Source organism: Panonychus citri, unplaced genomic scaffold (genome assembly GCF_014898815.1).
Source record: "Panonychus citri isolate SS breed McGregor unplaced genomic scaffold, ASM1489881v1 Contig00027, whole genome shotgun sequence".
NCBI classification, from domain to species: Eukaryota; Metazoa; Arthropoda; class Arachnida; order Trombidiformes; family Tetranychidae; genus Panonychus; species Panonychus citri.
Genome location: NW_026515432.1, coordinates 15630 through 43070, shown reverse-complemented (window position 1 = coordinate 43070; position 27441 = coordinate 15630). Strand labels below are relative to the sequence as shown.

At 33.4% G+C, this 27441-nt stretch overlaps 3 protein-coding genes across 3 annotated transcripts; 2 read left to right on the top strand and 1 right to left on the bottom strand.

Moving 5' to 3' along the window:
• The first annotated feature begins 5321 nt into the window (after positions 1 to 5321).
• LOC128396733 (V(D)J recombination-activating protein 1-like) lies at positions 5322 to 6002 on the top strand. The gene is made up of 2 exons (XM_053357342.1): positions 5322 to 5412; positions 5680 to 6002. Exons 1-2 carry the CDS (start codon positions 5322 to 5324, stop codon positions 6000 to 6002), a joined length of 414 nt encoding a protein of 137 aa, XP_053213317.1.
• A 12229-nt stretch (positions 6003 to 18231) lies between these two features.
• Positions 18232 to 20588, bottom strand: LOC128396731 (uncharacterized protein DDB_G0271670-like). The gene has a single exon (XM_053357340.1). It carries the CDS (start codon positions 19611 to 19613, stop codon positions 18375 to 18377), a length of 1239 nt encoding a protein of 412 aa, XP_053213315.1. The 5' UTR covers positions 19614 to 20588; the 3' UTR covers positions 18232 to 18374.
• A 3807-nt stretch (positions 20589 to 24395) lies between these two features.
• On the top strand, positions 24396 to 26248 carry LOC128396732 (neuropeptide CCHamide-1 receptor-like). The gene has a single exon (XM_053357341.1). It carries the CDS (start codon positions 24651 to 24653, stop codon positions 26019 to 26021), a length of 1371 nt encoding a protein of 456 aa, XP_053213316.1. The 5' UTR covers positions 24396 to 24650; the 3' UTR covers positions 26022 to 26248.
• Positions 26249 to 27441: the final 1193 nt, after the last annotated feature.

The following is a 27441-nucleotide window of genomic DNA, read 5'->3' as shown; positions in this document are numbered from 1 at the left end:
CAAATTATCCAACAAGATACAATCAACCTCCGGAAGCAACCAATACATATAATAATCAACAGCCCAATCAACAACGACCACAATATACGAATAAACAATTTGCTGATCGTGAACGGGCATTTCGAGAGAGATCCAGAGAACCCGATAATTGGAGAGATAAGCCATCTACTTCAACAAATCTTCCACGGCGTGGAAGAAGCAGAAGCCCGGAGAAGCGAAAGGATGATGAAAGAAAGAAGAGTCAAGGTAACACCAGAAAGCGATCTCCTGGAAGACCGAAGAAAGCGGTAAAAATGATAACCCAAGAATCATCAGAAGAGAGTGAGGTCGATACCGATGATTACGATTATCCTGTGGAGAATAATGCTATTTGTTACTTCATGAAGAAAAATTTAATCCATCAAGCAATTAACATTAATCAAGCGAAGGTTAATGCAATGATCGACACCGGGTCCGAAATTTCGTTGTTATCGGATCAGGTAACCCGCCAATTGGGACTCAAGTTGAGTAAACTGGGTGGACCTCTTCCTTATGCCGCTAATGGTGAACCACTACCAATAATGGGTAAAACTAAAGCGGAAATTAAAATTAGTGATGGAAAGAAAGTGGTAAAGTTTATCGCAGATTTCCAAGTTTGTAAAACGTTACCACGGAAATTAGATGCTTTGATTGGACAAGATGTACTAAGCAAAGCGATGGTAAAGATAGATTGTGCAAGCAAAACCATTCAGATTGGGGACCACCCACAAGTGGACCTGATTACATCTGATGAAAGTTCTACGGATACCGAACCTGACACGGTGACGTCATCGGATGATGGTGAAACAACACTCACTCCCTCTAGTGATGAGTCAATGAGTTCAATAGCAACTGAGCTCACTCTCACGCCATCTGGTGGTGAATCAATAAACTCATCGTCACCTAAACTGTATCTCACGCCATCTAGTGGGGATTCAGCAGGTGAACAATCAGCTTTATTTAGTACTAGTAATCTGGTGAGTCACGATTCATCGGAGGAAGGTTTAATCCTCGATGTGATGATTAAACACCAGCTAACGTACTAACACAGTTGAAATGCCTGGCTAACGAATATCGTGATGTTTTCGCGGTTAGAGCTGAAGAGCTTGGGAAAACAAACTTATTTGTCCATTCAATCAACACCGGTGACCATCCACCCATCGCTCAGTCGCCTTATCAACAAAGTGAACAGAAAAGAAAAATTACTAAAGAAACAGTTGCTCAACTACTTAGAGATGGTATAATAATCGATTCTTTCTCACCCTGGTGCTCACCTGTGGTACTAGTGAGTAAGAAGACTGGAGATTGGAGGATGTGCGTAGATTATCGGAAGTTGAATGCGATAACATGTAAGGATTCTTATCCATTACCAAACATAAACACATCACTCGATGCTCTTCAAGGATCGAACTACTTTAGCTTATTAGATCTAAGAAGTGGTTACCATCAGGTCGAGTTGAATCCCGCTGACCGTCAAAAAACTGCCTTCGTCACTACTTTCGGAATGTACGAATATGTAACGATGCCGTTCGGCTTATGCAATGCTCCAGCCACCTTCCAACGATTAATGGACGTGTGTTTGGCTGGGCTGAAATATAACTCATGCTTGGTATACATTGATGATATTATCATCTTCAGCAAAACGTACGAAGAACATTTAATCAGATTACAATCAGTTTTCGAAAGGCTAAGAATAGCTGGCTTAACACTTAAACCAGATAAGTGCCGGTTCTTGAGAACCCGAATTCTTTATCTCGGTCATGTAATCTCTAACGAAGGACAAGAACCAGATCCTGAAAAGATTCGAGCTGTGGTAAATTTTCCAACGCCGAATACACTCAAAGACATTCGGGCTTTCGTCGCTTTGTGCTCTTACTATCGAAAGTTTATTCGAGATTTTGCTAAGCTAGCATCACCTTTAACTCAACTGACGAGAAAAGATGTTCCATTTCAATGGAAAAATGATCAAATCGAGGCTTTCGAATGTTTAAAGCGAAAGATAAGCAGCGCTCCCGTTCTTGCTCATTTTGACCATACTCTGGAAACTCAGTTACGAACTGATGCATCTGATGTTGGTCTGGGAGCGATCATCTTGCAGAAACATGAGAAGAAATGGAAACCTGTTGCTTTTGCGAGCAGACAGATTCGTGGTGCTGAATTAAATTATCCGGTGTCTGATAAAGAATGCCTCGCCATAATATATGCGGTGGAGAAGTTTCGGCATTACCTGGAAGGGATCAAATTTGAAGTCGTCACCGATCATTGCGCCCTCTGCTTCTTGCGGTCGAAAACTAAACTTCCACCTCGGCTAATGCGATATGCTTTAACTTTACAATCTTTTGAGTTCAATATCACTTACAAGTCAGGGAAAATTCATGCTGACGCTGATTGTCTCAGTAGATATCCAACCAACGATCCAGAATTCAACACGGTTGGTTATGACGATTGTGAACAAGGTGATGATTTGTTCACTTTATTAATCACTGAAGAAGATCAGAGACAGAGTAGATTACTAAATGAACAAAGGAATGATCCTTTTATCCAGGCGAAAATTCAACAACTCAATGAAGAAAAACCCTCAAAAAGTACTGATCAAACAAAAAGTCAACATCGAATTAAAAATGGACTTCTACAGAGAAAAATTAATCATAAAAATAATCAACAATGGGTCATCGTCCTTCCAAAATCCATGGTACTAGAAATACTTAAAGCTTATCATGACGAACCTCTTTCGGGACATTGTGGTTTATTCCAAACCTATGAGAAGATCAGAGCAAAATACTATTGGCCAAAAATGAACAAGGAAATTGCTGATTATATCCAAAATTGTGAATCCTGCCAGTACAATAAGACTGGAATAGGAAATTCAACTGCTCCACTAAACTCAATCGTTGTTTCGGCGCCGTTTGAGAAAATTGGGATCGATATATTGGGTCCTCTCCCTCGTTCATCGGGTAAAGAATACATCATTGTGGCCACTGAGTACTTCACTAGGTGGGTGGAGATGAAAGCTCTTGCAAAGAAGGACGCAAAGAGTACCGCCAAGTTTCTAATGGAGAATATCTTATGTCGACATGGTTGCCCCAAGTCAATCCTGAGCGATCAGGGACGAAACTTCATAGCGAAACGGTTCAAGAAAACTTCATGAATGCGAGTGGCAACTGTCCACCGCTTACCACCCACAAACGAATGGATTGACCGAGTAAATCGTACGATTTGTTCAATGCTCATGCACTATTGTCAAGAACAAAACCAAACTAAATGGACGCAAATTTTGCCTCTAATTAATTTCCTTATAATTCAAGTGTCACCCTTCTTTCTCTTATATGGGAGAGAGCCAACGCTTCCCGTTGATTTACAAACTAATCCTGATGTAAAGAAGACAACCCTTGGCAATACATGAAATTTATGAATCATGAATGAAATTTGTTAGAGAACAAGCACAAATCCATTCTGCAACCTCATAGAGAAACAAGCTGAATATCATGATAAAAGAGAATAAAATTAGAACTTACGAAGTAGGTCAATTGGTTCTGCATGAAGTCAACCTCAGGAAACCCAAGGAAACTTGGCCCAAAATACGAAGGACCATTTCAAATAATTAAGAAAATGGATAACACCACTTACATAGTGAAACGAGAAAATTCGACGGACGAGTTTAGTTCATGCATCGCAAATAAAACTCTACCACCGACGAGAGAAACAACCACCAAGTGGAGGAGAAACGCCTCAGGAATCGACGAAGAGAGACAAGTAACGTTTCACTCATAATGATGATCATTATTCTATCCTTTAATCTTTCCATCTGTCAAGAATATGGACCAGATATCATCTGGGAAAAGTTGACAGGAAATTTCTAAAAGGGAATGCTTACGTTAATTATACTAAACCAATGTCTGATCAATCAAAAAGTTTAACATATACAACAGCCATCAACCATGTATGGTACACCGATACGTCAGGCACCTATTGGGGTGTAAAGACTAGAAAAGTACCAAAATACAACATGTTTAGAGCCTATACGAGACTTATGTCAAAACTAAAAAAAGAACCTGAAAAGGAGATTTCTTGGAATTAGCAATGGAATATTGTTACAAGTATTAAACTGACAATCTAGATCCATACTTCGTGCCGGAACCATAAACAAGGAGAGCGCAGAAAACCATTAACCACCACTACTGCCATATTGGTTTCATCCGCTCTCATGTGGGGTAAATCAAGTATTCTATTACTTTGGGGATACGTCTGTTGCTCAATCACAGATCGATTTCGATCGATTACAAAATTCAATAGATTAACTTCGACAGCGATAAGACAACATGAAACCGCTTTAGCTGATGAAGCACTAAAATTGAAAACCGACATTATGCAGTTACAACAGATGCTTCCATTGACAGCTTTCAACTCCGCCGACATAGTTTATAATACCCAGAAAATCAAGGAAGCAATCATTCAACTTAAACAGGATAATAAACTCACCAAGGACTTCATTGAACGATTTCGTTTAAAACTTCCTTGCAACACCTCATGTCCTCTGGAGCCTATGACCGAGACCACCACAGAATTCTCTAAAGAAAATGATACCTACGTCCTTAAGTTGAGATTCATAGTCCCGCAAATTGAAGATAATTTGGTAATTCATGAGGCCGACCCTTTCAAACTACTTAAAGAAGTCGGAAACGAAACTTGTACCTTTGAATATACCGGTCCAAAATATTTAATATCCAATACAAAGTCCAAAGAGATTTGTGAGGCAACGGAAGAAGAACTCAAAGCGAAACTAATCATGTTCGTGAGTGGGACATTCTGTAAACAACCAAAGCCACAGACATGGCAATTAACTGTTTTGAGACCTACTTGAACAATTATAAATTGTCTAAGCCGCAAGTTAAAATAATAGATGAAAATCTATATGTCTACTGTTATGGGTACAATCTCAGTTTATTCAACCATGTTCGAGATTGTCCGAATGCTGTGTTGAAATTGTCTAAAGATATGTCCTTCTCAATTGGTGACTACAATTATAGTGCTGAAAATTACATTATCACTAGTTCAAAGGTGATAGATGGATGGTCCAACCAAATCAATTGGCGAATAATGGCTGATCCTGTCAAATTAATAACCCTCAACACAACAACAATCAGGCTTCTAGAAAAATTAACTGACTCACAAACACTTGCTGTGAAACAAGAAAAACTTGGCTTGAAAAACTCAAAGACGAATTAAGCAATTTACTAATTGGTGTTATAGCCTTTTGTGTTGTCATTTTGTTAATTTTCAAATTATTTTCGATGCTGTGTCACATGATTGGACGACCAGTTGTCTCAGTAGCTTTAGTTCCTAATAACAATAATAATAATCCACCTCCATATATACCTAACCCTATGGCAATCAGTACATTATACTAATTCAAGTAAAACTTATTGATTTTATCATTAGGACTTTGCCTTTCTCATTCTCTTTATACATCTAGAATCGCCATAATGAATTACGAAGAGTGAGTACCCGTCCTAAGCACCAGAGATAACATCGAAGAGTTAATACGCTCACAAACGTACGATGATGAGATCCAGATAATCGAACCTGAACCTCAAATACCATCTTATCTTATACCTGAACCCCCTGTAAACCCTTTTAAGTTAACCTCTTACCTATTTTTAGACACCAATGTAATCAGAGATTATGAATGCATCATTTGTCAAAATTTATCAGAAAACCCATGTGTACATAAGGAAGACACTAGTTGTAAAGTTATGTTTTGTAGTTCCTGCCTTTTAGATTACCAGAATCAAAATAACTCTGAGTGTCCCGCAAGATGTGGTCTACCCTTCAATCGCAGCCAACTACGATATACCGGTCCAATCTCATTCAACGCATTTAGAAAGAAAATGGTACAATGTCCGGATCAAAAATGTAATCAAATTATGACTGTACGAAAGTACAAAATTCATGTTCAAAGGAAACACCAAGCCAGTTGGATCTGACCAATGGAATGGTCACCATAACACCGGGGAAATGTTGGCAACAAAATAGTTGCAACCCAAGATCCAAATAAGGATGAGGATGCAGACGAAGATGAAGATGAGGATGCGGATGAAGATGAAGATGAGGATGCGGATGAAGATAGAGATGAGGATGCGGATGAAGATGAAGATGAGGATGAAGATAATGATGATGATGAAAAAAATAGAATTGTAGTAGTTGGAGTGGGGATCTCATCCCAAACACATAAGAAAAATAAAGTATCTTTTAAACAGTAAAAACCCAAAGGTTATTTCAAGGTGAAAACCAACAAGAGGTATTTCTGGACAATGTGATACACCAAAGAAAAAGGTTAAGTGTAATAAACGTCGACCATCATCAATTAATCAACCACCAACAACCGAACCTCAATCATCATCATCCGAACTTTAATCATCATCATCCAAAGCTCAACAATCATCACTTGATTTTCAACCAGATTGGTTAAATGGAGCAAATACATTCGAGGATTTTAAAACATTGTTTAAGATAGTCAAAGTGCTATTTACCAAGAAAAACTATTGAAATTGTGTTTTTCCTTGTATCAAAGATTGATGAGCAATGATATTTCGCTTGATGAGTGTAAGAGGCGTGAAAACATCTATAGCATCTCAGTTTCCATAGATACGGAAGGAGAAAGAAGAGAAAGAGAAATAACTTTTCATATAGAATAAAATTTGGAAATGGCGAAAACTATATAAAGTTTGCAGAAGTGGATGAAAAGGTCGAATCCCACCTCAAGCGTTTGCACAGGAGTTACTTCTGCAATTAGAACGGGAAACCATGCAATGAAGTGGAGCAAAAGGCAAATCAAATTCAGTTCGGGACCACACCCGAAAACACGTTGGACTGAGATTTTATTGCGTCTATTGCTCCTGTTATAAGAGAGTTTACTCTTTTCAGGGATTAACCTGACATTTTCGAATTTTCGTTTTCATTGGAACATAAAAGGGGAAAAAAGTGATTTTGAATCTTTTTAAAATAAATTTTAAATACTAAATTCTAAAAATTCCATTTATTCCAAAGACTAGTTTTTTCTATTTTGCCAAAGCTTAGGTAAAATGCTGCCATCTAGCGATCTTGAAATTATTAGTGCAGGTGTAACAGCTTCATATCATAACTCACTGATATCAAAATTAAAATAACAATGGGTGAGTCAAAATTTGTGTCCTTTTGTTCTCATTCAAAATAACTCCTAATTTGTCTTTTGAAAATTCTTTGTTTGTTTCAGACAAATCTGTTACATCGACTGAGCAAAATTTGAAAAGATCTCATTGCAACAGTAAGAAAGTAGTAACAGTAAGAAAATTCATTGCAATAATTTTAAATTTAGGCTGCTCTTTCATCCACTCAATTCTTGGACTATTTTCTTGATAACGCATCTCGTCCCTCTAATTATGAAGACACTTTGTCTGATTTAAGAATTGATGAGGCTCAGATGATTACTCATGAAAATCATCCCAAGGAGAAAAAAACTCTTGATAATGAGTCACAAAAATTGTTTCCCAAACTATTTGCCATGTTAACCAAAGGTTATAATGTTGTGCTTTATGGTCTAGGATCCAAACGATGACTTTTGGAACATTTTAGAATGGAAATGTTGGAAAAATTTACTACAATTGTTTTCTATGGTTACAAAGATGCCGGACATCGACGAATTCTAACGGCCTTTCAGGAAGCCACTATAAAATAAAGGTTGACATGTTAAAACTAACCCAACGAGGAATCAATGGGGTAATAAGTGTGAAAGGTGGTTTATTGATAAGGGTACAGAGTATGACCTAAGGGTAAAGTTAAATTCAACTGTCGTGAGAAGTAACCCAACTTCACTTAGATTTATAAAGAAATGGTGTCTGGGCGTTAAACGCTTGATTGGCTTAACATTTCCGGTCTCTGGGTTAAAACGCACTTGCATTTTATCGGTAAGGTCACTTAAAGTTCGACACATTGTCATTTAGATTGTTACTCTTTTTTTGTATTTTTCATTTCCGTTTGGAATTTTTTTGTTCTTTTTGTTTTTCTTCTCTCATCGAAATGACCAATGGGCTGATTGCTACAGCACAAAAGGATGCTGAACTTTTTAGTTTATCCCTATCAGCTTAGGGCTTCTTTGATGGTGAGTTCCTTTATATATATTTTTTGTATTTTTGATGAAGATTATGGTGTTGAAGATTTGTGTTTCATTTCACTTGGTGGTGGTAAACTATCAACAACGATAGTATTGGTATCCTCCGAGGACATTTTCTTACATGTATTATACAGGGCTATTCAGCTATTTTTACCGATGTTTTTTGTGATTTTCTCAGCAACTAAGAGTCAGAGAGACACAAGACTTGAGTGGTATGAGTTTGAGCGATACTCAATTGTCATATCAAAAGATCAAGGTCATTAAGGTCATCAGTGAAATAACGCGTTTCAAGGTCATCTGAAAGTAATTCAACAAAAAAGAATATTCAGTTATACTGCTGACAAGTTTTGAGGTTTCTATGAGCTTTGCTTTGCACGTTAAGATAAATTAATTGAATAGAAGATTTTCAACAGTTATTCAAATAAACTGTAATATCTCAGATCTGTAACAACAACGATCTTTAAACTCATTATCCGGCGTTAAAATGTGAGTATAACTGAGGTTCCTTCAGATGACCTTGAAACGCGTTATTTCACCGATGACCTTAAGCCTTGATCTTTTGATATGACAATTGAGTATCGCTCAAACTCATACACACAGTCCCGTGTCTCTTTGATTCTTAGTTGATGAGAAAATCGCAAAAAACATCGGTAAAAATAGCTGAATAGCCCTGTAGATGCTGGTATGAGTGTTGGGGCAACAGTATCAAGAAAACCTTGTTGCTTGATCACAAGAGAATAATCTTTGGTGGTGGAAATGTTGTTGATGATGGTCGAGGTCGATTGGCAATTGATGGATTAATACGTTGACCTAATCCACTGGCTTCAATTAAAGTTTCGTCATACTATTTAATTCTTTGTTTAACAGCTAGTATACAAAGTAATTTACAAAACGTGTATAGTAGGTAACATAAATTCAAATCGACATAGATTTTAGCCGAATGAAATGCATCACTCTCCTTAAAGTGAACTAGAGCAACCCCCTAAATAGATCCTCCCAGTCTATTGCAATAGATTATCATTACCATCATGATCATTATCATCATCGTTATCATTAATAGAAAATATAACATTAGTCAAAGAGGAAAAAATTTCCGAGATAAAATAGCAGTAAACCTTCAATCTCACTTCCGGATGCCCTGTTTCCCTTTACTTCTGATTGACTTGTAACTTCCGTTCAATGGTTGATACCTCAACTTAACCCTAACTTTAGACTTTGTATCATGCACAGATAACTAACCATGATAACATGAGGATAATAATCGTTTCCATGATCAAAACTGAATACAGATTATTATTAACATTAATATTTTGGTATTTTGTATTGGAAAATCATATTCATGCAATTCACTATCTCAATCTTAGCAGTTCCGGTCATTAAATAACTCATTAACTCTCAATTGTTTCTATTTCCGTTTTAACCAAAATTCTTATAATGAATCAAACCATCATGAAGATCAATAAACTTTAATAAATTTGATCACTTGACGAGGTGAATGATAAGTATAATTTTTAATACAAAAAGTAGCATTTAGAATTTTCTATTGACTCGGTAATGAAATTAATTAATTTAGATTGAATGAAGTCACAATTTACAGGAAAAGTCGAGATTATTCATCTGAAAAATTGTTCATTTTTCGAAAGAATATTCTTTTCTTTTAAAAATTCTGCTCATTTCTACAGGAAATAATTATTCAGTTTAGAGATTGAACTTTAATCATTTCATGTAGTTTATAAATTTGTTGATCCTGGTCAGTGGTGATAATTGTTGAAATAAATTCGCAAATTAACTTATATTAAAATAATAAATAATTTTACTACAGTTTGAAAATATTGATATTATAAAGAGCCAAAAACAATCAGAATCATAATCAGAATTTACAACTGAAAACAACAAAGATAAATTGATTTGAAACTGTCAAACTAAACTCTATTCAAGTAAATAGTTGAAATTTCATTTTCTTCATATAAAATGCATTTAGTTAATCATGATGCTAAATGGTGATATTATGATCTTTGTAATGATATTTTTTCCCATTGTTCTGGAATCGAAATGGAAATACATGAAGTTTGTATAAAGAAAGAGAGAGACATAAAGATCTGTGTTTAATATTTTGAACACCAAGTAAATGTTATCAGAGTATTTATACTCTGAGAATGTGAACTTTTGTTTCCTTTGAATTAGATACTTTTTTTTGATCATTATGATGATTCTTGATTCTGTCGATACTCAATTTTTCAAGCTTTCCTCTTTCTCTCGGTACAATGATTTTGCTCAATCATTTAAGAGGAGAAAGAGAGAGAGAAAGAGGAAGATTCAAAGTTTTATATCTTGCACTGAATAGTAAATGAATCCAAATGAATCAATGGCTGACCATTGTCTTGCTGTTTCGTGTCCCAAAGATAAATTTGTATGACACCTATTAATTGTTGTGGGACGTGCTTGGTTGACAATTCAATTCGATTCAATTCGTTTCAATGGTCTCACAGAGGGAAAATTTATCTTTCACTTTCTCTCAATCTCTCTTTCCTCCTACTCTATCATCATCATCATCTTCCCATTTTTATACCTCCTCTTTTTTCTTGAATGGTTCACTGAGATTGCTATCGTCAACCTTTCTTCCTTTTTTCATCATCATCATCATCATAAGTCTATCTCTTTCTTTTTCATCATCTTCCCCTGTCATCTTTTTTTCCTCTCGACCGGTAAAGCATTTTGCAATCTGCTTAAGCTCATCTATTTTAAGACTCATCATCATCATCTTCATCCTCATATACTCAGTCTCTGAATTTTATTCTTGCTCTCATCAACTTATCTTTTTTCACCTTTTCTCTCTTACTCTCACTTTATCATCTCCACCTCTTTCTTATATTCTCTTCCTTTATAAATATCTCACGTGACTATCTACGATTTTCTCCAACTGAATCTAATATGATAAATGTACGAAGAGAAATTTTTTTCCCCTCATCCCAATCTTTCTTCTTGATGGAAGACTCATTCTCTTTTTTTACTATTATCATCATCATGATCATTACTAATATTAAGATGATGATTTTTGCTTCTCTCATCTGAATAAAAGTCTCAAGTTAACTGAACTTTCCTTAAGCTTTTACCTTTCGATTTCTTCTCTCCATCAACAGAAAAGGAGCGAAAGAGAAGTAGAGATAGAAGTAGAAAAAAGTATTAAGGAAAAATTTCGAATAAAAGTTCATGAGAACCTGTCGATGATGATAATAATAATGATCACCATGCATCTTCACAGAACTAACATTTACCATGTTGTTTTCAATATAACAACATGATTAATGATGTTGAAGCCATGATTCCAGGTTTAAAGGCGAGAGAAAGAGAGAGAGAGTTTAATCTTGCACTCGATTAGCTTCAGCTTATCGAGATCCATTAAGAAAGTGAAAGCTCATAATATACACACAATGAACTTCCTTTGCATACCCTCAGGCTATATGCTCTGCAATCTATTCTGATGATTGACAAAACAGCATCAAAGTTTATTTTTGCTTTGTTGCTTCTGTTGATTATGTTGTTTATTATTATCAGAGATTCAGTATAAATACAAAACTGAAACAACATCTACATTATTTACTCTATTTGCAAAGACAACAAGCAAACAAATGTGTACAATTGTTGATTGCATGCATTGGTCACTATTTGGTTTGAAAGAAAATGGTCAATTGGTCAATAGCTTTTCCATGTCTATACTCTGAAAACTGCTTCAATTATAATACTTGATCAACTCTTCTGGGCACAAAGTAAATCCACCAGAAGATTACATGTAATTCAATTTTCATCCTTTATCCATTTTCCCCAAATAATATATTTCACCCTATGGAAGAGTAGCCAGGGAGAGAGAGAGAGAGAGAGAGAGAGAGAGATAAACACAATCGCAAACAATTGAAAATTCACAATCAAATAGACAAACTAATATTCTACATTGATGAAGATAATCATCATCATCAGTATCTTTTCCAATCTCATCATCATTTAAAGTTTATTCTCATTTATTTTAATAAACATCAAGGATATTGCTCAGGAAAGTTCAGTTCTCTCTCGTAATTTTTGGGTTGGGTTCCCATTATAAGGCTTATTGATAAATTATTTTTAAATCGAACACTTTTACTTCGTAAAACTTTACAAACCACTTCTTTTCCTCCTACTTCTCCTCCCACCTCCACCTTTATTGTTTACATCATTCTCCCATCTTCATATACATCATCTCTCTCCCTCAAGATTTATGGTCCCTGAAGCTTAAAAGTGTGGAGAGTGAATTAAATTAAAACGCAATCTTGACACAATTTGTGTTCTCCTTCATGAACACTAACCTCAGAGTGTCTGAATTTTTCATGTTCATAGTTATCTAACTTTTAGTTTAATATGAAAAAGATGAAGATGATGTGAATGATTGTGTTTAAATGCTGGAAAAGAAAATTTTTCTCTCTCTCAAAAGGAAATTAAAAATGTAAAGTCAATTGATTTTTTTGTATTTTTCTCTTTAAAATTGAGCAATCTTTTCCCACCCTCAACTCTTCCTATTCCACCAAAGCATGAACCAGGTAACAATGAGAGATAAATGTAGCAATGGGAGTGGAAATCATATATCGGCAACGACAAGGAAGTAAACTGATTTCGAATTGCGATAAAATTGAAATTTCTTTCAAGTTGCAATAGTGTAGCAGAAAGAAAAGGGTTGAATAGATTTCGAAAGTTGTTTTATTATCACTAACATGATGATGAATCAAAAGTAACGGTAAAAATAACATGATAATGAAAAAAAAGATGATTAGAATTCAAAAGCATGGAAGAAAAAATTGAATAACATGATAATAGATAAAATAACAAAAGATATTTTTGAGTGAGAGTGGGGAGAGATGATAATGAAGGAAAGATGCTCAGGAAATGAGGACTGAGTTATTCAGGGTGGAAATTCATTTTTTTAGTTCGAAGATGAAAAAAAAGATGAAGAAAGATGAAAAAAATAACAGTCTAGTAAGTGTTTAAATGATTAAAATGGCAAGAGTACAAAAAGGTAAAGGATCAACTTGATTTACAGAGTTTTTTACCGTTATTTTTTTCAAATCATCTTTATCATTTTTACCTGGTTAAGTGATGTAGGTTCACACTCATGAGTACTTGAAATTCAATTGCACTTATTTGCACAAACAGGGTAATAATAATAACGGTGTTTTCGAGCTCCCTCTCTCCCTACCTCTCTCTTTTCTCTTCTCTTATCTCCTCTTTCACTCACTCACTCACTCACTCTCTTTCTTGGTTTTTCTCGGCTGAACTATTTGTCTTCAATGTTTGGGTGTCTGATGTTATGTGTAGTCATGAGCAAAGATACTCAGGTAAGATGGAAATCGAGCAATGGATGAGAAAGATAAGATAATGATGATGAGAGATAGAAAATGGATGATGAGTGATGGTAAAACTCCTTTTATTGTATTTTTGAGAGAGAGAGAGAGAGAGAGAGAGAGAGAGAGAGAGAGAGAGAGAGAGAGAGATGCAAAGATACAAATGATAAGTACTATGATTAGGAAAATGTAGACGATGATGATGATGATTTCAACATTAAATTACTTCAAATATCTATTGCTCATCATACCCTCATCAACTATCATCATCAATACCATTCTTTGTCTCTTCCAAATGCTGAGTATCCAGAAAAAATTTTATTATCTTGTTATTTTATTACATCTTTTGGTAGATTCCCAACCTACCCACCTTACCTTATTTCCTCCTTCCTCCAATCATCCATTTTCCCTCAACCTCATATCTTGATCTTCATTCTGTTTATGAGGATTCAGCTTACAAAATCATCTTCCCATAGTCTCTCTCTTTCTGTCTTCTCAATTTATGTGACATTATCATTTAGTTTATCATGAAAAATAAATAAAATAAAGTTAATGAATGTTCAAGTTACAATAGCTTATAAATTAATTTGCATATCAACCCCTTGAAAATTGATTGAATCCAAATGGTAATTGATTGATTAACCAAATTTACCAGCTAACCCTTAATCAAAATGGATCCTACTCATCATCATTTCATTTAATTATCATCTTATGTTATTGAATATATTTTTGTAACAATAAAGTACTCACAAAGTTAGACATGAGATAGTAATTAAGTTAACAATTTACATTTATTAACACTATTATTATCATCTAGTTAGGGTGTAATTACAATACGTTTTTCATATAACATAAGTGTGTTTGTGTGCTTATGATACATTAAATTTGCTTGATTACACTTAAGGTTGTTGATATTAATCATGATAATCATGATAAAGTTATTGTTTACTAATAATGATGATAAATCTTCTTAGCAGGATGAATGATGAGATTATTGCTTCAATAAAGAGGCAAATATATTGTGTATTAATGATGGTGTATCTTTTTTCAGGGGCGGAAGGTGAAAGGAAAAAAATACAAAATTTAAGCCAAAAAAGATCTTAAGTTAAAATCTATACATGTAAAGTAATCGAGGATTCTCATTATCATCATTAACATCATTATCTTTTTGCTAATCATCAAAATCATTAGCAACGTATTTATATACAGTATAATCATTAGAACTCATTATCATCATAATCATCACCATCATCTATATATATATATATGCATGTAATCATAATCATCTATGACTTTAGACGGTGGGAAGTGGGTGACGGAAGAGGAGTCAATGTTATCTCATTCATGTATCTGTCAATTGATAAGTGCGTGTATCTATGTGAGTATGAGTGTATCTGTGTGTGTGTGTCGCTGTTGTATGAGTATCATTGATTGTTGATTATGTTTATTTTATGAATAAACAAAATGGAGTAACTCTGTTTATAATAATTTGATTGGATGAATGAGATAAAAGGATCTGCATTGGTTTTTATAAATATTAGGAAGGATATTAAGGCAAATACATTTTTACATTGGTGTCTATGGTTTATTATGTTTATTATATCAAATATCATCTGAAAATGGGATTAAGGTGACATATTTATGACAACCGGTCATTCAATTGGAAACTTGTACACAGATTATATTCAAATCGGGCCGATGATCAACAGTAAGGGTGATGGAGAGAAAGAGAGAGATGAAAATAGAGTAGAAGACAAAAATGAGATAACTTGGAGTAATCGATAGTTGATTTTTTCTCTTCTTTCTCTCTCTCTTTTCTCCCTCTTGTAATCATTAGAATGTCCTAATGGTAGCAACACCATTCATCCGGATATTATAAGATCACACGCACATCATGTGCCTGGGTGGGTATATAAAGGTGGGGTGAGAAGTGAACAGTTAGATGAACATCGACAAAAAAGTTGTATTAATAATATTATTCGGATAAGATAATGTTCAATGGTCGATATTCAATCTAAAACGCGATTGGAAACATTAATAGAAGATTTTTTTGTTTCATCTTCTTTTTGTGGATTGATTGAGGTAATGATCTTGTTTTGATCATCTTCATCATCATCTCTCTCTCTCTCTATTTATTGTGTGCGAGAGAGGAAGATGATGAAAAGCTAGACAGAGGGATGGAAATGGAAGTGGGAGTGGGAGAACCGCAAATCTTTTCCTTTTATTTTCTGGTAACACGAGGAATAGACAGATCATTTTCTCTTCCACTCTCATCCTTTACCTCTTCATCTCAGGGAGTGATGTTTATTTCCCTGTTTATCACAGATTACATCATTCTCTCTCTCTCTCTCTCTCTCTCTCTCTCTCTCTCTATGATGGTCATTACCATCAATAAGTTTGATTATTCAAGATTAGAATAAAAAAGTTTTTCTTCCAAAGAAATAACAATCACTTTCACCTTTGTTTCTCTCAAATAGATGAGAAATGAATTTCATGCATTTTCGCAAATATCATCATTTATCATCGATTTCTATCTCTCTCATTTTCACATGGTCAGTTCTATTTCAATCTCAGGAAATTCAAAGTTTAAAGTCCTTTCAAGAGATTTTCATCTTGTTTCATTCAAAAGGAAGAGAGGAAAAAAGTTTCTACCTTCAAGTTTATTTTAGATACTTGAAAATAACTACAAACTTTGTGATAGTTTCTCTGTTGATGATGAAGATGATGTAAGTTTCCTGCTGTTTGATGTTTTTTTTCAGGGTGAAAAGAAAAAGGAAAAACTCTGAAGAAAGAAACTCTTTGTTGATGAGAAAGATAAAGATGACCAGAGGATGTTTCCATTTATTACCAAGTCAATCTTATTGATGGAAACACGTGAGTCTTGATTATTTCAAGATCAGGAGACTCTGAAACTTTCATGAGATGAAATTCAACCATGACCTTGTTGTTTTTTCTGATACAATTCCAACTGATTCATTGATATGTTAATTCAATGATGATTGTGATGATGATGAAAGTGTGAGCTCATTGTTAATTCATTTGATTTTACAATGATAGAGTGACAAGATGATGGTAATGGTCAGTTCGGATAAAATTCATTCGATTTTTGAAAATAGATGAAATTGAATGGTCCATTAAGGAGACAATCTCTCGTTGGATTTACCGTTATTTTCTATTGGAAATTGAAATCGATATTACCTTTTGTTTCACCAGGAAACAGGAAAAATAACTTGACCCCATATATCAAATTATCTTCCTTATCATCATCCTTTCTTTTCCTCTTTCTCTTCTCTTCATCTTCATCTTCTTCTTCTATTTTTTATCACCGAACAACATGATGATGAAGATGATACAATACAAGAACTTCAATGTAATGATTCAGTGAATGGGATAACTGTCAGAATTTTTTTCTCTCTTCTCCTCCAAATCTAAACAGATAATCTTCATCATCTTAATAGTGAATTATTATTTTTTATTCTCATCTTCATCATCCAATCATCCAAATCTTTCATTGACAATTGGTAATGATGAAGAAAAGTTGATGAAAGAAAATGATTCTCACTTGAGGATTGATTGTATTATTATTTTTTCTAAGAAATTTTCTCAAATGGAAATCATGTAATATGGTGATGATGATTATCATCTTCCATGGAGGATGATGATGGCTTATGGACTCTATTAGAATTGAAATAGAGTGTAACAAATGGATGATGATGACGAAAATGATGATCAGTTGCAAAACTGTCAAGAAGAGGTTTTCTCCCGATTATTATTAGATTATAAGGGGGAAAATAAAGTGACTTTGAAAAAAAGTGATAGAGATGAAAAGATGATGAGGATGATAAATGCGAAATGAAAGCAACAAGAAAAGTGTTTCATAAATCTGTCATGGGTATTGGTGTTGCATGGTGATGAAGATGAAGATTGAGATGATGATAAAGATGATGAATTTTTAAATAAACCATGCAAATGGTTCAATGAGAGTGTCTCAATTGAAGATTTATATATTTACCATTAGGGAACTACAATCAACTCATTCACTGGGTGAGAGTCAGGGAATCATTTTTACTCTCTCTCTCTCTCTCTCTCTCTCTTTCTCTCGATCTCTTTATCATCCTCATCATCTTCATAGACATTAGTTTGAAATATATATTGCATTGAATTTTTAAGTTCTTTTTTTTCGCCATCTTTATCTTCATCTATACATCATTTTGATCATCACACCATCTTGCAAAATCCCCTGAGGCTCAATTTACTTGTTTGTCTATGGTGAAGGTTTTTTTTTACAGTTTTCATATTTTACTTCAGAGGCAAATTGTTGCTTTCACTTACACAATGTGGTTGATAAGAAGGAGGTGGTTGAAGTGGGAGTGGGAGGAGAAGAGGAAGTGAAAGAGAGAGAATTTGAGTGAGATGTAAATGTTAATGATGGAAATGGTGTTAGAGCTGTACAGTTAACTTAAGGTTCATTTTTTTTAATCAATACAATTGAGAATGAAATTAAATTAAATTACAAAGCAAAAAGGCAGAGTAAAGAGGAGGAACTAAATCTATCCTTAAATAACATATTGATAAACATAATTATTTGCCCTTAGGATGTGACAGGTACACGTGACACGAGATCAACATGGATGATGATGGAGATGTTGATGAAGACGAAAATGTTGCAAGGATGAAGGGAGAAAAGATCTTGATGACGATGATGATGATGATGATGATGGTACAGAACATAAGTAAATTTTTTTTCTTCTCTTTCTCTTGAAAAGTTTCAATCAATTGATTCACAAAAATTCATTAAAATTTACGTTTATATCCAAGGAAATGATTCATTTTACATGTTGTCACGTTATCAGAAAACTAATTGAATAGAAGCTCATTAATATGGACAAGGGAATCCAATTAACAGGTAGATTAATGGTTGTGGTGGTAATAATGGTGATGAGAGTGGAAAATATAATAACAAGTTGATTAATTGGTGAGGATGAAAGGAGGGAATTATGATGAACTGATTTTGACCCAGAAGCGGTTCCACTTAATGCTGAAGGTGATGAATAACCAAAACAAAGGCGTTTGATGTTGGCTTTACGACGTTTACAGTTAATCTCATTAAAAGTATTTGCAGCTAACGAAGAGGAAGATGAAGATGAAGATGAAGATCCTAAAGATGAATATGGAGGTAAAGATAATACATAAGGAGTTGAACCTCTAGATGATAATGATGAGGAGGGAGAAGGTAAATTTTCTGAACAGATACAATTTCCCATGTAAAAAGCGGCCTTTTGCCGCCAAAGGATATTTAAACTATTGTTACAAGCTTTGGTACACTCGGTGCCCATGAAAACTTTTTCACAATGAACTTGAACAAATTCCCAGGCCTCTGAACAGGCCTCATCCTCACGGCAACGGGTTTCCGCTGAGGAGCATAACATTACTCCTGGAATTGATGATGAGAAACCTTTACCTTTATACCTGTGGTGATGATGATGATTTCCAGATGAGGATAATGATGATGATTCTTTACCTAATTTATTGTTGTTACCTGGGGAAGATGAGGGAACAGAATCTATTCCATATACTGATGCATGAGGAGATAATGATGATGATGATGAACCAGATGAATGGTGATTATTGTACCTTGAATGGCAAACACTGGTACGACGACGCACTTTCCGGCAAAATTCATTATCCCCACAGTCACAATTAACATAATCATAGCCTTCGGTTATACTATTGAGTGACATTAATGCCAATTTACATGCTTCTGAACAGGTACGAGTTTTATTGTTCAATAGGTGGGAACATGATGTCCGATAGTCTTGTAAGGCCATCGCACATCTCATATCACGGGAACAAATACTCAGGGCAGTGTCACATTTGGCACGTTGTGGAATTGAATGTGGTGAGATTAAGGATGAAGATGAGGAGGATGAGGATGAAGATGAAGATGAAGAAGATGAGCCAGGATGTTGGTAGAAGTTTTGTAAATTAGCGGTTGTGAGGGTGAAAACAAAGGGAGAGGTTGAAGAGAAGAGAGAAGAAAAAGAAAGTGAAGAGAAAATGGTTAGATACATAATCACCATGAAAGAATAATAATGATAATATTGGATGAAAAGAAGATGATGATGAATTGATTGAAGAGAATTAAGAGGAAAACTTGAAGAAATAAGAGTTTCAGGTTATCGGTGAGATTCAATTTGTTTGGAACAATTAAATTCCAATCAGTTTGATGGAAGAACATTTAAAACCACGAGAGAAAAATTGAAAAGAGATAACTATTAACAGAATTTGTTGTTGCATCCATGAGAATAGAAAATAAAATGAGAAAATAAATGGAATGAGATATTATCGAAACTCGAAATGAGAAACAACGACTGTGCAAAAAGAAAAAGAAAATGTAGATGTCGCCAGTGTAAAGTTCGAAAAAAGTAAAGATTTTGTTCTCTCTCTGGTTAATCGTCGATTATAATTTGATTAATATTCGAATTTACTTGATGTACAATTGGAGCTAATTAACTTGGAATTTGTTTTTCGAGTTAACTGTTTATTGGATTGACCGATACAAGGGTTGGCTCAGTTGATCGATTCTTTCAACAACTTGTTCAGAAAACGAGATTAGGATTGAAGAGTAAACAGAAAAGGGATAAGAGATTAGTGTGTCTTTGGGTCTTATCCAAGAAAATATTATTCGATCTCTTTCTTGGTTAAATTCTTGGAATATCAGATTTCAGCTGATTATTTGAAAATTTATCTCTCAAGTTGTAGATTGTTTTTATCATGGGTAATGAGATAATCTGAATGAAACGATGAATTCCATTGATACAATTAAGGCTTGTGAATATAAGAAATGGCGTAAATCTGATGAAAAGAGATTGACTGGTAAAGAGAGAAAGAGATAAACAGAGTAAATAGAAAAGATTATCAAGATAATGAAGATTAAGAATGATGAGGATCAACTAATTCTTACTTGACGATGGTGAATTTAAAGAATTACTTATGAACTTTTTTTCATATTCAGGTTAATATTTCAATTCGAATAGAGAAGTTCATCCTTTTCTTTTTCGAAACAGCAAAAAATAAGATTTCCTCTGAAACTTTTCTTTCTTTTCTTCAGCTACTCTCATCATCTCCTAAGATTATTATAAGATGATGATTATGATGATAAAATTTATTATAAAGTTTTTTTCCATTCATTTACTTCTCATGTTTCATGAAGTTGATCATTACAAATGTGATTAAGTGAGATAATCATTTGAAAGAAATGTACGAGAGAGAGAGAGAGAGAGAGAGAGAGAGAGAGAGAGAGAGAGAGAGAGAGAGTTTTTCTTCATGGAAAAAGATATTTACCAAAATTCTGATAATATTCAGATGGATTATTTTGTAATACAGTAAATAAATAATCAGAGAAACATGATATTCATGTTGATCATCATCAGCATTATCCAATTGATTTACATTGAGATTGAAATTATATCTCCAAATTTTCACTGATTAATTTTGTTTCTCTCAAGATTAATGAGATTGATAATCTTTTGACTTTAAATTGGATCAAAATGATTAAACATTTAGGTGGTGGATATTTATTATTGGGTTAATATTCTTGTTGTCAGCTAAATTTTTTTTCTTGTGCTTTGCATGATGATGAAAACTCAGGTGAAGTGGATTATTATTCAATGAAGCTGAAAAATTTGCATCAATTGCACCAAGTATTAGTTTGCAGGGGAGAAAAAAGGTATTCAGAGTTAATGAAATGAAATGAAACAGAATTGATGTAAACATTTAGATTCTGATGAGAGGGAGAAAAGGTTCATTTCTTTTCCTGTACATAATGTTCATGATGGTTACCCTGGATATGGAATCGATGTGATGTTGACAATTTCTGACTTGGAATATAAAATGAAAGAGATTGAGGATGTTTAAGGAAGAGAGAGAGAGAGAGAGAGAGATGTAAAGTTTTTTCTCTCCTTGTAAATTGGTCACAAGCCTTGGAATTTAAGGAATTACGATCACGAATTACAAACTGATTTCGAACTTTTTTTACTCATCTTCATCTTGATCATCATCTCACATTCTCTCTCATTGACAATCTTCCATAAGAAACTTAAATAAATGGTAAAGTGAACTTCAATTGGATGAGAAGATTAAGTAAACAAATGTTCAGTCCCCATGATGATAGAAAATCTGAATCGATAGAATAAAATAAATTCTTTTCGATTGCCCGAGTCAAAGTAGAGAAAAAAATATTTCCTTTTTCCCTCTCATCTCTCGTTTTCTCTCTCTCTCTCTCTCTCTCTCTCTCTCTCTCTCTCTCTCTCTCTCTCTCTCTCTCTCTCTCTCTCTCTCTCTCTATCTTGTCTTCCTCGTCAGATTCATTCATAATCTGAAGCCTTCCATGAATTTCCTAATCTTCCATTATTCACCTGAGCTTTATCAGCCCAACCCTCCCGCGCCCTATGGAATAAATTCGGAATTTCGAATTTGCATTTGCTATTATTTGTATTTGCTTGTGAAAATACTTGAACAAATATACAGTTGGATTTTCATCAAGTAAGATAAAATGGAACAAAAAAAGTAACTTCAGAAAAAGAAAGAGACATAAATAGAGAAAAGTAAATTTCAGTTCCATGACGATCTTCATCATGACTATGAACACTTTATGAGTATTGATGATTCCCATGTAAATATTTACTCAATCAGGATAAAATTCAAACTCTCGTTTCTCCTTTGGAACCAACTTTACATATCCCATCCAACTTAATTCAATGTAATAATATTGCAATATAAACTCTCTCTCTCTCTCTCAACTTTTATCCACTCCCATCAAAATGGATCCGAAAATAATCTGATAAATTATTGAATTTCGTTTTAATATACAATCGAATAGTAAATCGTTTAATTTTCATCTCAATTTATCATCTGATTAACTCAACAATTTAATATATTAAAACTTCATGTCCTGTCATGTATTTAGTTCACTAAACTTGGGATCTATGTATTTTATACCTTCGATATATTTACCGTTATGATTATTAAAGCTCGTTTGTTTTGATATTCTGTTATATTAATATATTGAATTTCAAGTGCATGATAAATGTTGTTTATCATTCATGTTGCTTCAATCATGTGGTTATAATGTCATGTAAACAATATATTATTTCATTATAATCATGATGATGATGAAGAAGATGAACAATAACAACAAGAAAAATGTAATAATCGGTTGTATAAGTAAAAGAAAAACAAAAAACATTTGAACATGTAACTATTATTAAACTGATATCAATTGGATTGAAACTTTGAACGGAGTGGTTAAGGGTTGGTAATAAGATCCAGTTGAATATCACATGGTAACAGAATGAATGAATTGGAAAAAAAATTCTGGATCCATATGAAGGGAAAATTCAATATTCTGAAAAGCCATATACATTAATATACTTTTATGGTTGATAACAGTTTCAGGATAAAGTTGAGAGTGGGAGTTGGAAAGTTGATATTTAGCTAATATAAAATATAACAATAAGTTGAGCTTTTTAAAATTCTCATTCAAAAGTTTCACTCAATTCAACTGGTCATCATGTTACATGGTTTTATTATCACTGAGGTCGTTTACTGTTGTATTGTAATGAAGTATATCATGGATACAATGGTCAATCTATGAAAATGGATCAGTCTATTAGGAAATATCAGATTATTGAACTGAGAATTGATATTGAAAAGGTATATTATGAATATGGAAGATGATACCTGGTGATGATAAATTATGTAAATGATTCAGGGTGAGATCTTTGTTGGTTTTTCTTAATGTTGTAATAAAGCTTATGGAATATTAGATGTTAATGATTGTAAATGTGCCATTGATTCAATTGACCTTGAAAAATATTAGTTTTCATTGAAGATTTGAAAGAAATTTTTGGAGAGAAAACTAGAATTCGAATATTTTTTTATTCTCTTTCAATTAGACTAAGGTTTTCTCTCTCACTCTCTCTTTCTCTTTCCGGTTAGATGGTAATGAATATTGATCTTCAATTTCGATTCTATCAACAGTTCACTTTGGTGATATTCATAAGTTTCCAAACAAGTTATTTCGAATTGAATGTTTTCTATTCGATTTCTTTTGCTCTCATTCTCATTCCCTCTCTCTCTCTCTCTCTCTCTCTCTCTCTCTCTCTTCTTTCTGCTCTTCGTCTTTTTCAACAGTTTCAATGAAATCGAAGATTTTTGTTTGAAAAAAAAGAGAAATAAGAGAAACTTAACAACTCAGAGATTCGAATTGAACAAAAAACAATGGAAGAAATTGTTTACTACTCTCATGAGACTTCAATCATCTTTTTTCTTCTCTCTTTTCCATCATCATCATCTCTCTTTTCCTCTCTTCTTTCGAGCCAATCGTTTTCGAAATACACTTTGATAGCTGTCATATTGGAATCACAAGTCTGGCGTAAAATAGAAAAGAAAACAAATCAGAGAGGAAAAAAAGTTCTAAAGGAAAATAGTGTTTAGAACTTTTTTTTACTCGTAAATTCTGCGATCGATGAATTTGATTGAGGGTTAATTTAGTAAGAATTATTTCAACCATGAACGCGAATCAAATCACAAAATTAGGTGTTGGTGATAATTATTAGAACAAAATAATTAAAGAAAGTTTAACTGACCGATTTCCTCAAATTCAATAAGCACAATCAAAATCAAGATTTTCATCAGTGAAAATATTGATCTTTATGGGAACTTATCAGTCGATCAATTGTCGCAAAAAAAGTTTCTTGTCTAATAATCGATAAAAATAAGTAATTTTACTTATTGTATCTCTTTTTTCTCGAATCTTTTTTTTATTTTTGTTCGATAAACTTTTCGTGAGTTGACATTTTCTACCAATAGATGGCACCAATGGTATTCTACAAGAGAAAAGTTCTAATCTCGATTCGAGGAGAAAGTTTTTTGATGAGAATGATGATGAAACAAAAAGTTCTTGTTCTAATGAGATGTACCTCAAATAAGGTTGAACAGTTTGAACATATTGATCAATCAATTGGTTTCCAATGAATTTGTTATCGCTTATCAATCGGAATTAAAGTAAATCATTAATCTAAATTAACAATCAGTTTTTAGAATTGAAAACAATTATGAACGAAACAATTGTCCAAATTGTAAGTGAAGTTGTACCTTCATCAAGTTACTATTCGATTAATTTTTTCGAATTAAATTCAAACTCATCTTCTAATCAAGGTTATCCTTCATTACAATTTAATTTCGACTCCTTATCAACAATATCATCATCATCATCATCATCTTCACCATCATCCATATCATTGAACAACGAGAATTCAACCATTTTAACTGATACAATAAACTTAAAATTCAACGGAACTCTATCCGACAACGATACTTATGTACCATATGAATATCGACCTGAAACATATATCGTACCAATCGTGTTTGGAATATTGTTCATAATCGGCTTGATAGGAAATGGTACAATTATATTTGTCTTTTTACGTAATAAATCAATGAGAACAATTCCCAACACTTACATCATAAGCCTTTCCATTGGTGATCTACTTATTATTACCGGTGCCTTACCCTTTGTTTCAACCATTTACTCCTTCGATTCTTGGCCTTACGGTCAATTTCTTTGTAAATTATCGGAATTTGTTCGTGATGTGTCCATAGGTGTAACCGTTTTCTCTTTAACCGTACTTTCTGCTGACCGTTACATGGCAATTGTCCTTCCATTAAAACGTTTCACCTCAACCAAACATAAAGAGTTAACCTTGACCATAACCGCGTCAATTTGGACAATCGCCTCTCTCCTTGCATTCCCTGGAGCATATAATTCATTTGTCATGCAAATTCCAATAACTCCTGAGAAAACAATCTCAATATGTTATCCATTTCCAGCCTCCTTAGGAACCAATTACGCCAAATTCATTGTGCTGACCAAGTTTATCATTCTCTATGCTCTTCCCCTTTTCATCATCAGTGTCTTTTACCTGGCGATGGCTCGTCATCTACTTGCCAATACACAGCGTTCACTTTCAGCAACCTCATCAAACGGAATCAACCAAACACACCTTAGATTAACCAAGGCTCGAACCAAAGTGGCCAAAACTGTCCTATCCTTTATAATACTGTTCGCAATCTGCTTTTTCCCTAATCATGTATTCATGATATGGTTTTACTTTTATCCAATTTCCTTTTTAGCTTCAACCCCCTTCTGGCATTATGTTAGAATTGTTGGTTTTATCCTTGCCTTTGGTAACTCTTGTCTTAATCCGGTTGCCCTTTACATCGTTTCCGGTTCCTTTAGAACTCACTTTGATAAATATCTTTTCCGTTGTCTTAAGAAAACACCAAATTATCCCTCATTCACAAGAGATGCTATCGGTTCATCAATTCATTCATCTTCTCATCGACCCATCAACTCAATTAGCTCACGATCTTTCAAAGAATCAACATCAACCTCTCTACCGATAACCACCAAAGGTCAACATTAGACCAAAAATTATCACATAGACACAAAATCAGCGTCACACATTTATATATACTTGTTACTGAAATGCTGAATATTTACCATGTAAAAGAAAAGTTTAATTTCCAAATCTAATGAGAAGTAACTTATTAAAATTCAAGTAAATTAACATGAAACCCCCTGAAAATAAAAACATGAATAATGTAAATTAATATTATAGCCAATAACTTTTCCCATTGACCATTCATTCATTTCATGAATCAATAAAATGTTTTACCTAAAAATATTCCAGAGTCAAATTGATGGAGAAAAAATTCAGAAATAAAAGTTCCAAAACAAATGGAAAACTTTTCTATCACTTGAAAGAAAATAATTTTCATAGAAATGAATGAAATTTAAACTCTAACTGAATTGGAATACAATGAAACAAATATTATGATTACCATGAGTTCACCATGAAACTTGACTGAATTAAATAAACATTTCCTCATGACTTCTGAACAGTCAAAGGGAACTTAATTTATTCTGTTATCGTATTTCCAATGACTTACTTACCACCATCATCAGAATTATCATTTTCCAAGTAACAATCAACTGATTATCATTTAGAAGTTAAGTTTATTATCATCAGGTAAATTGCTCAGGTAAGAATTGATAAATAATTGAATTAGATGAATAACAATTTCAACATAATACAAAAAAAAGTAAAATCTATCTACCAAATTGATGATGATTATTAATCAGGATAAATGATAATTTACCTTTGCCATGTTTACTTTTCTCATATTATCTTAATCATCATCACCATCATGTTCATCATCATGGTAACGATGATATTAATTATGATAGGTTATCATTAATCATCACGTTTTAATCACTTATCATAATCATCACCATGAATCATTTAAAGATTTTGATTACAACACTGAAACTGGACATGTAGCATGTCCAGTTAAGTTGTACATGTTTACACAGTAAGAATTGAAAGTTAATCAATGACAAGTGATTAACTTAAATTGCTTGTGATTAAATTGTTAATCTTTGATCAGTTTCTTATTTATTTTATCAAAAAAAAAACAAAAACAAAATACTAGAGCAAAAATTATCACACTAACCCAATCAATGTTAATCCATTGATGATTGTTTTCCCATAATTAATAATATAAATATGATTAACTGTTAATTGTTGGACACGTTTGGATTGCATTTGATTTGAAATATCAATCTTGATTAACTTAATTTACCTAGTTACCAAATGGTTTATTTAATTGACAACTAATCAAATAAATAAATTGATTCATTTGAAAGTTAATTAAAAAAAAAACTCATATGATTATATAAGTAATCATATCGTTGAGCAATTTACTTAATCAACAGGGGAAACTTTCATAATCTAAACTAATCAATAATCTTAAACTAGTGATGACAATTTATTTTCAATTCTA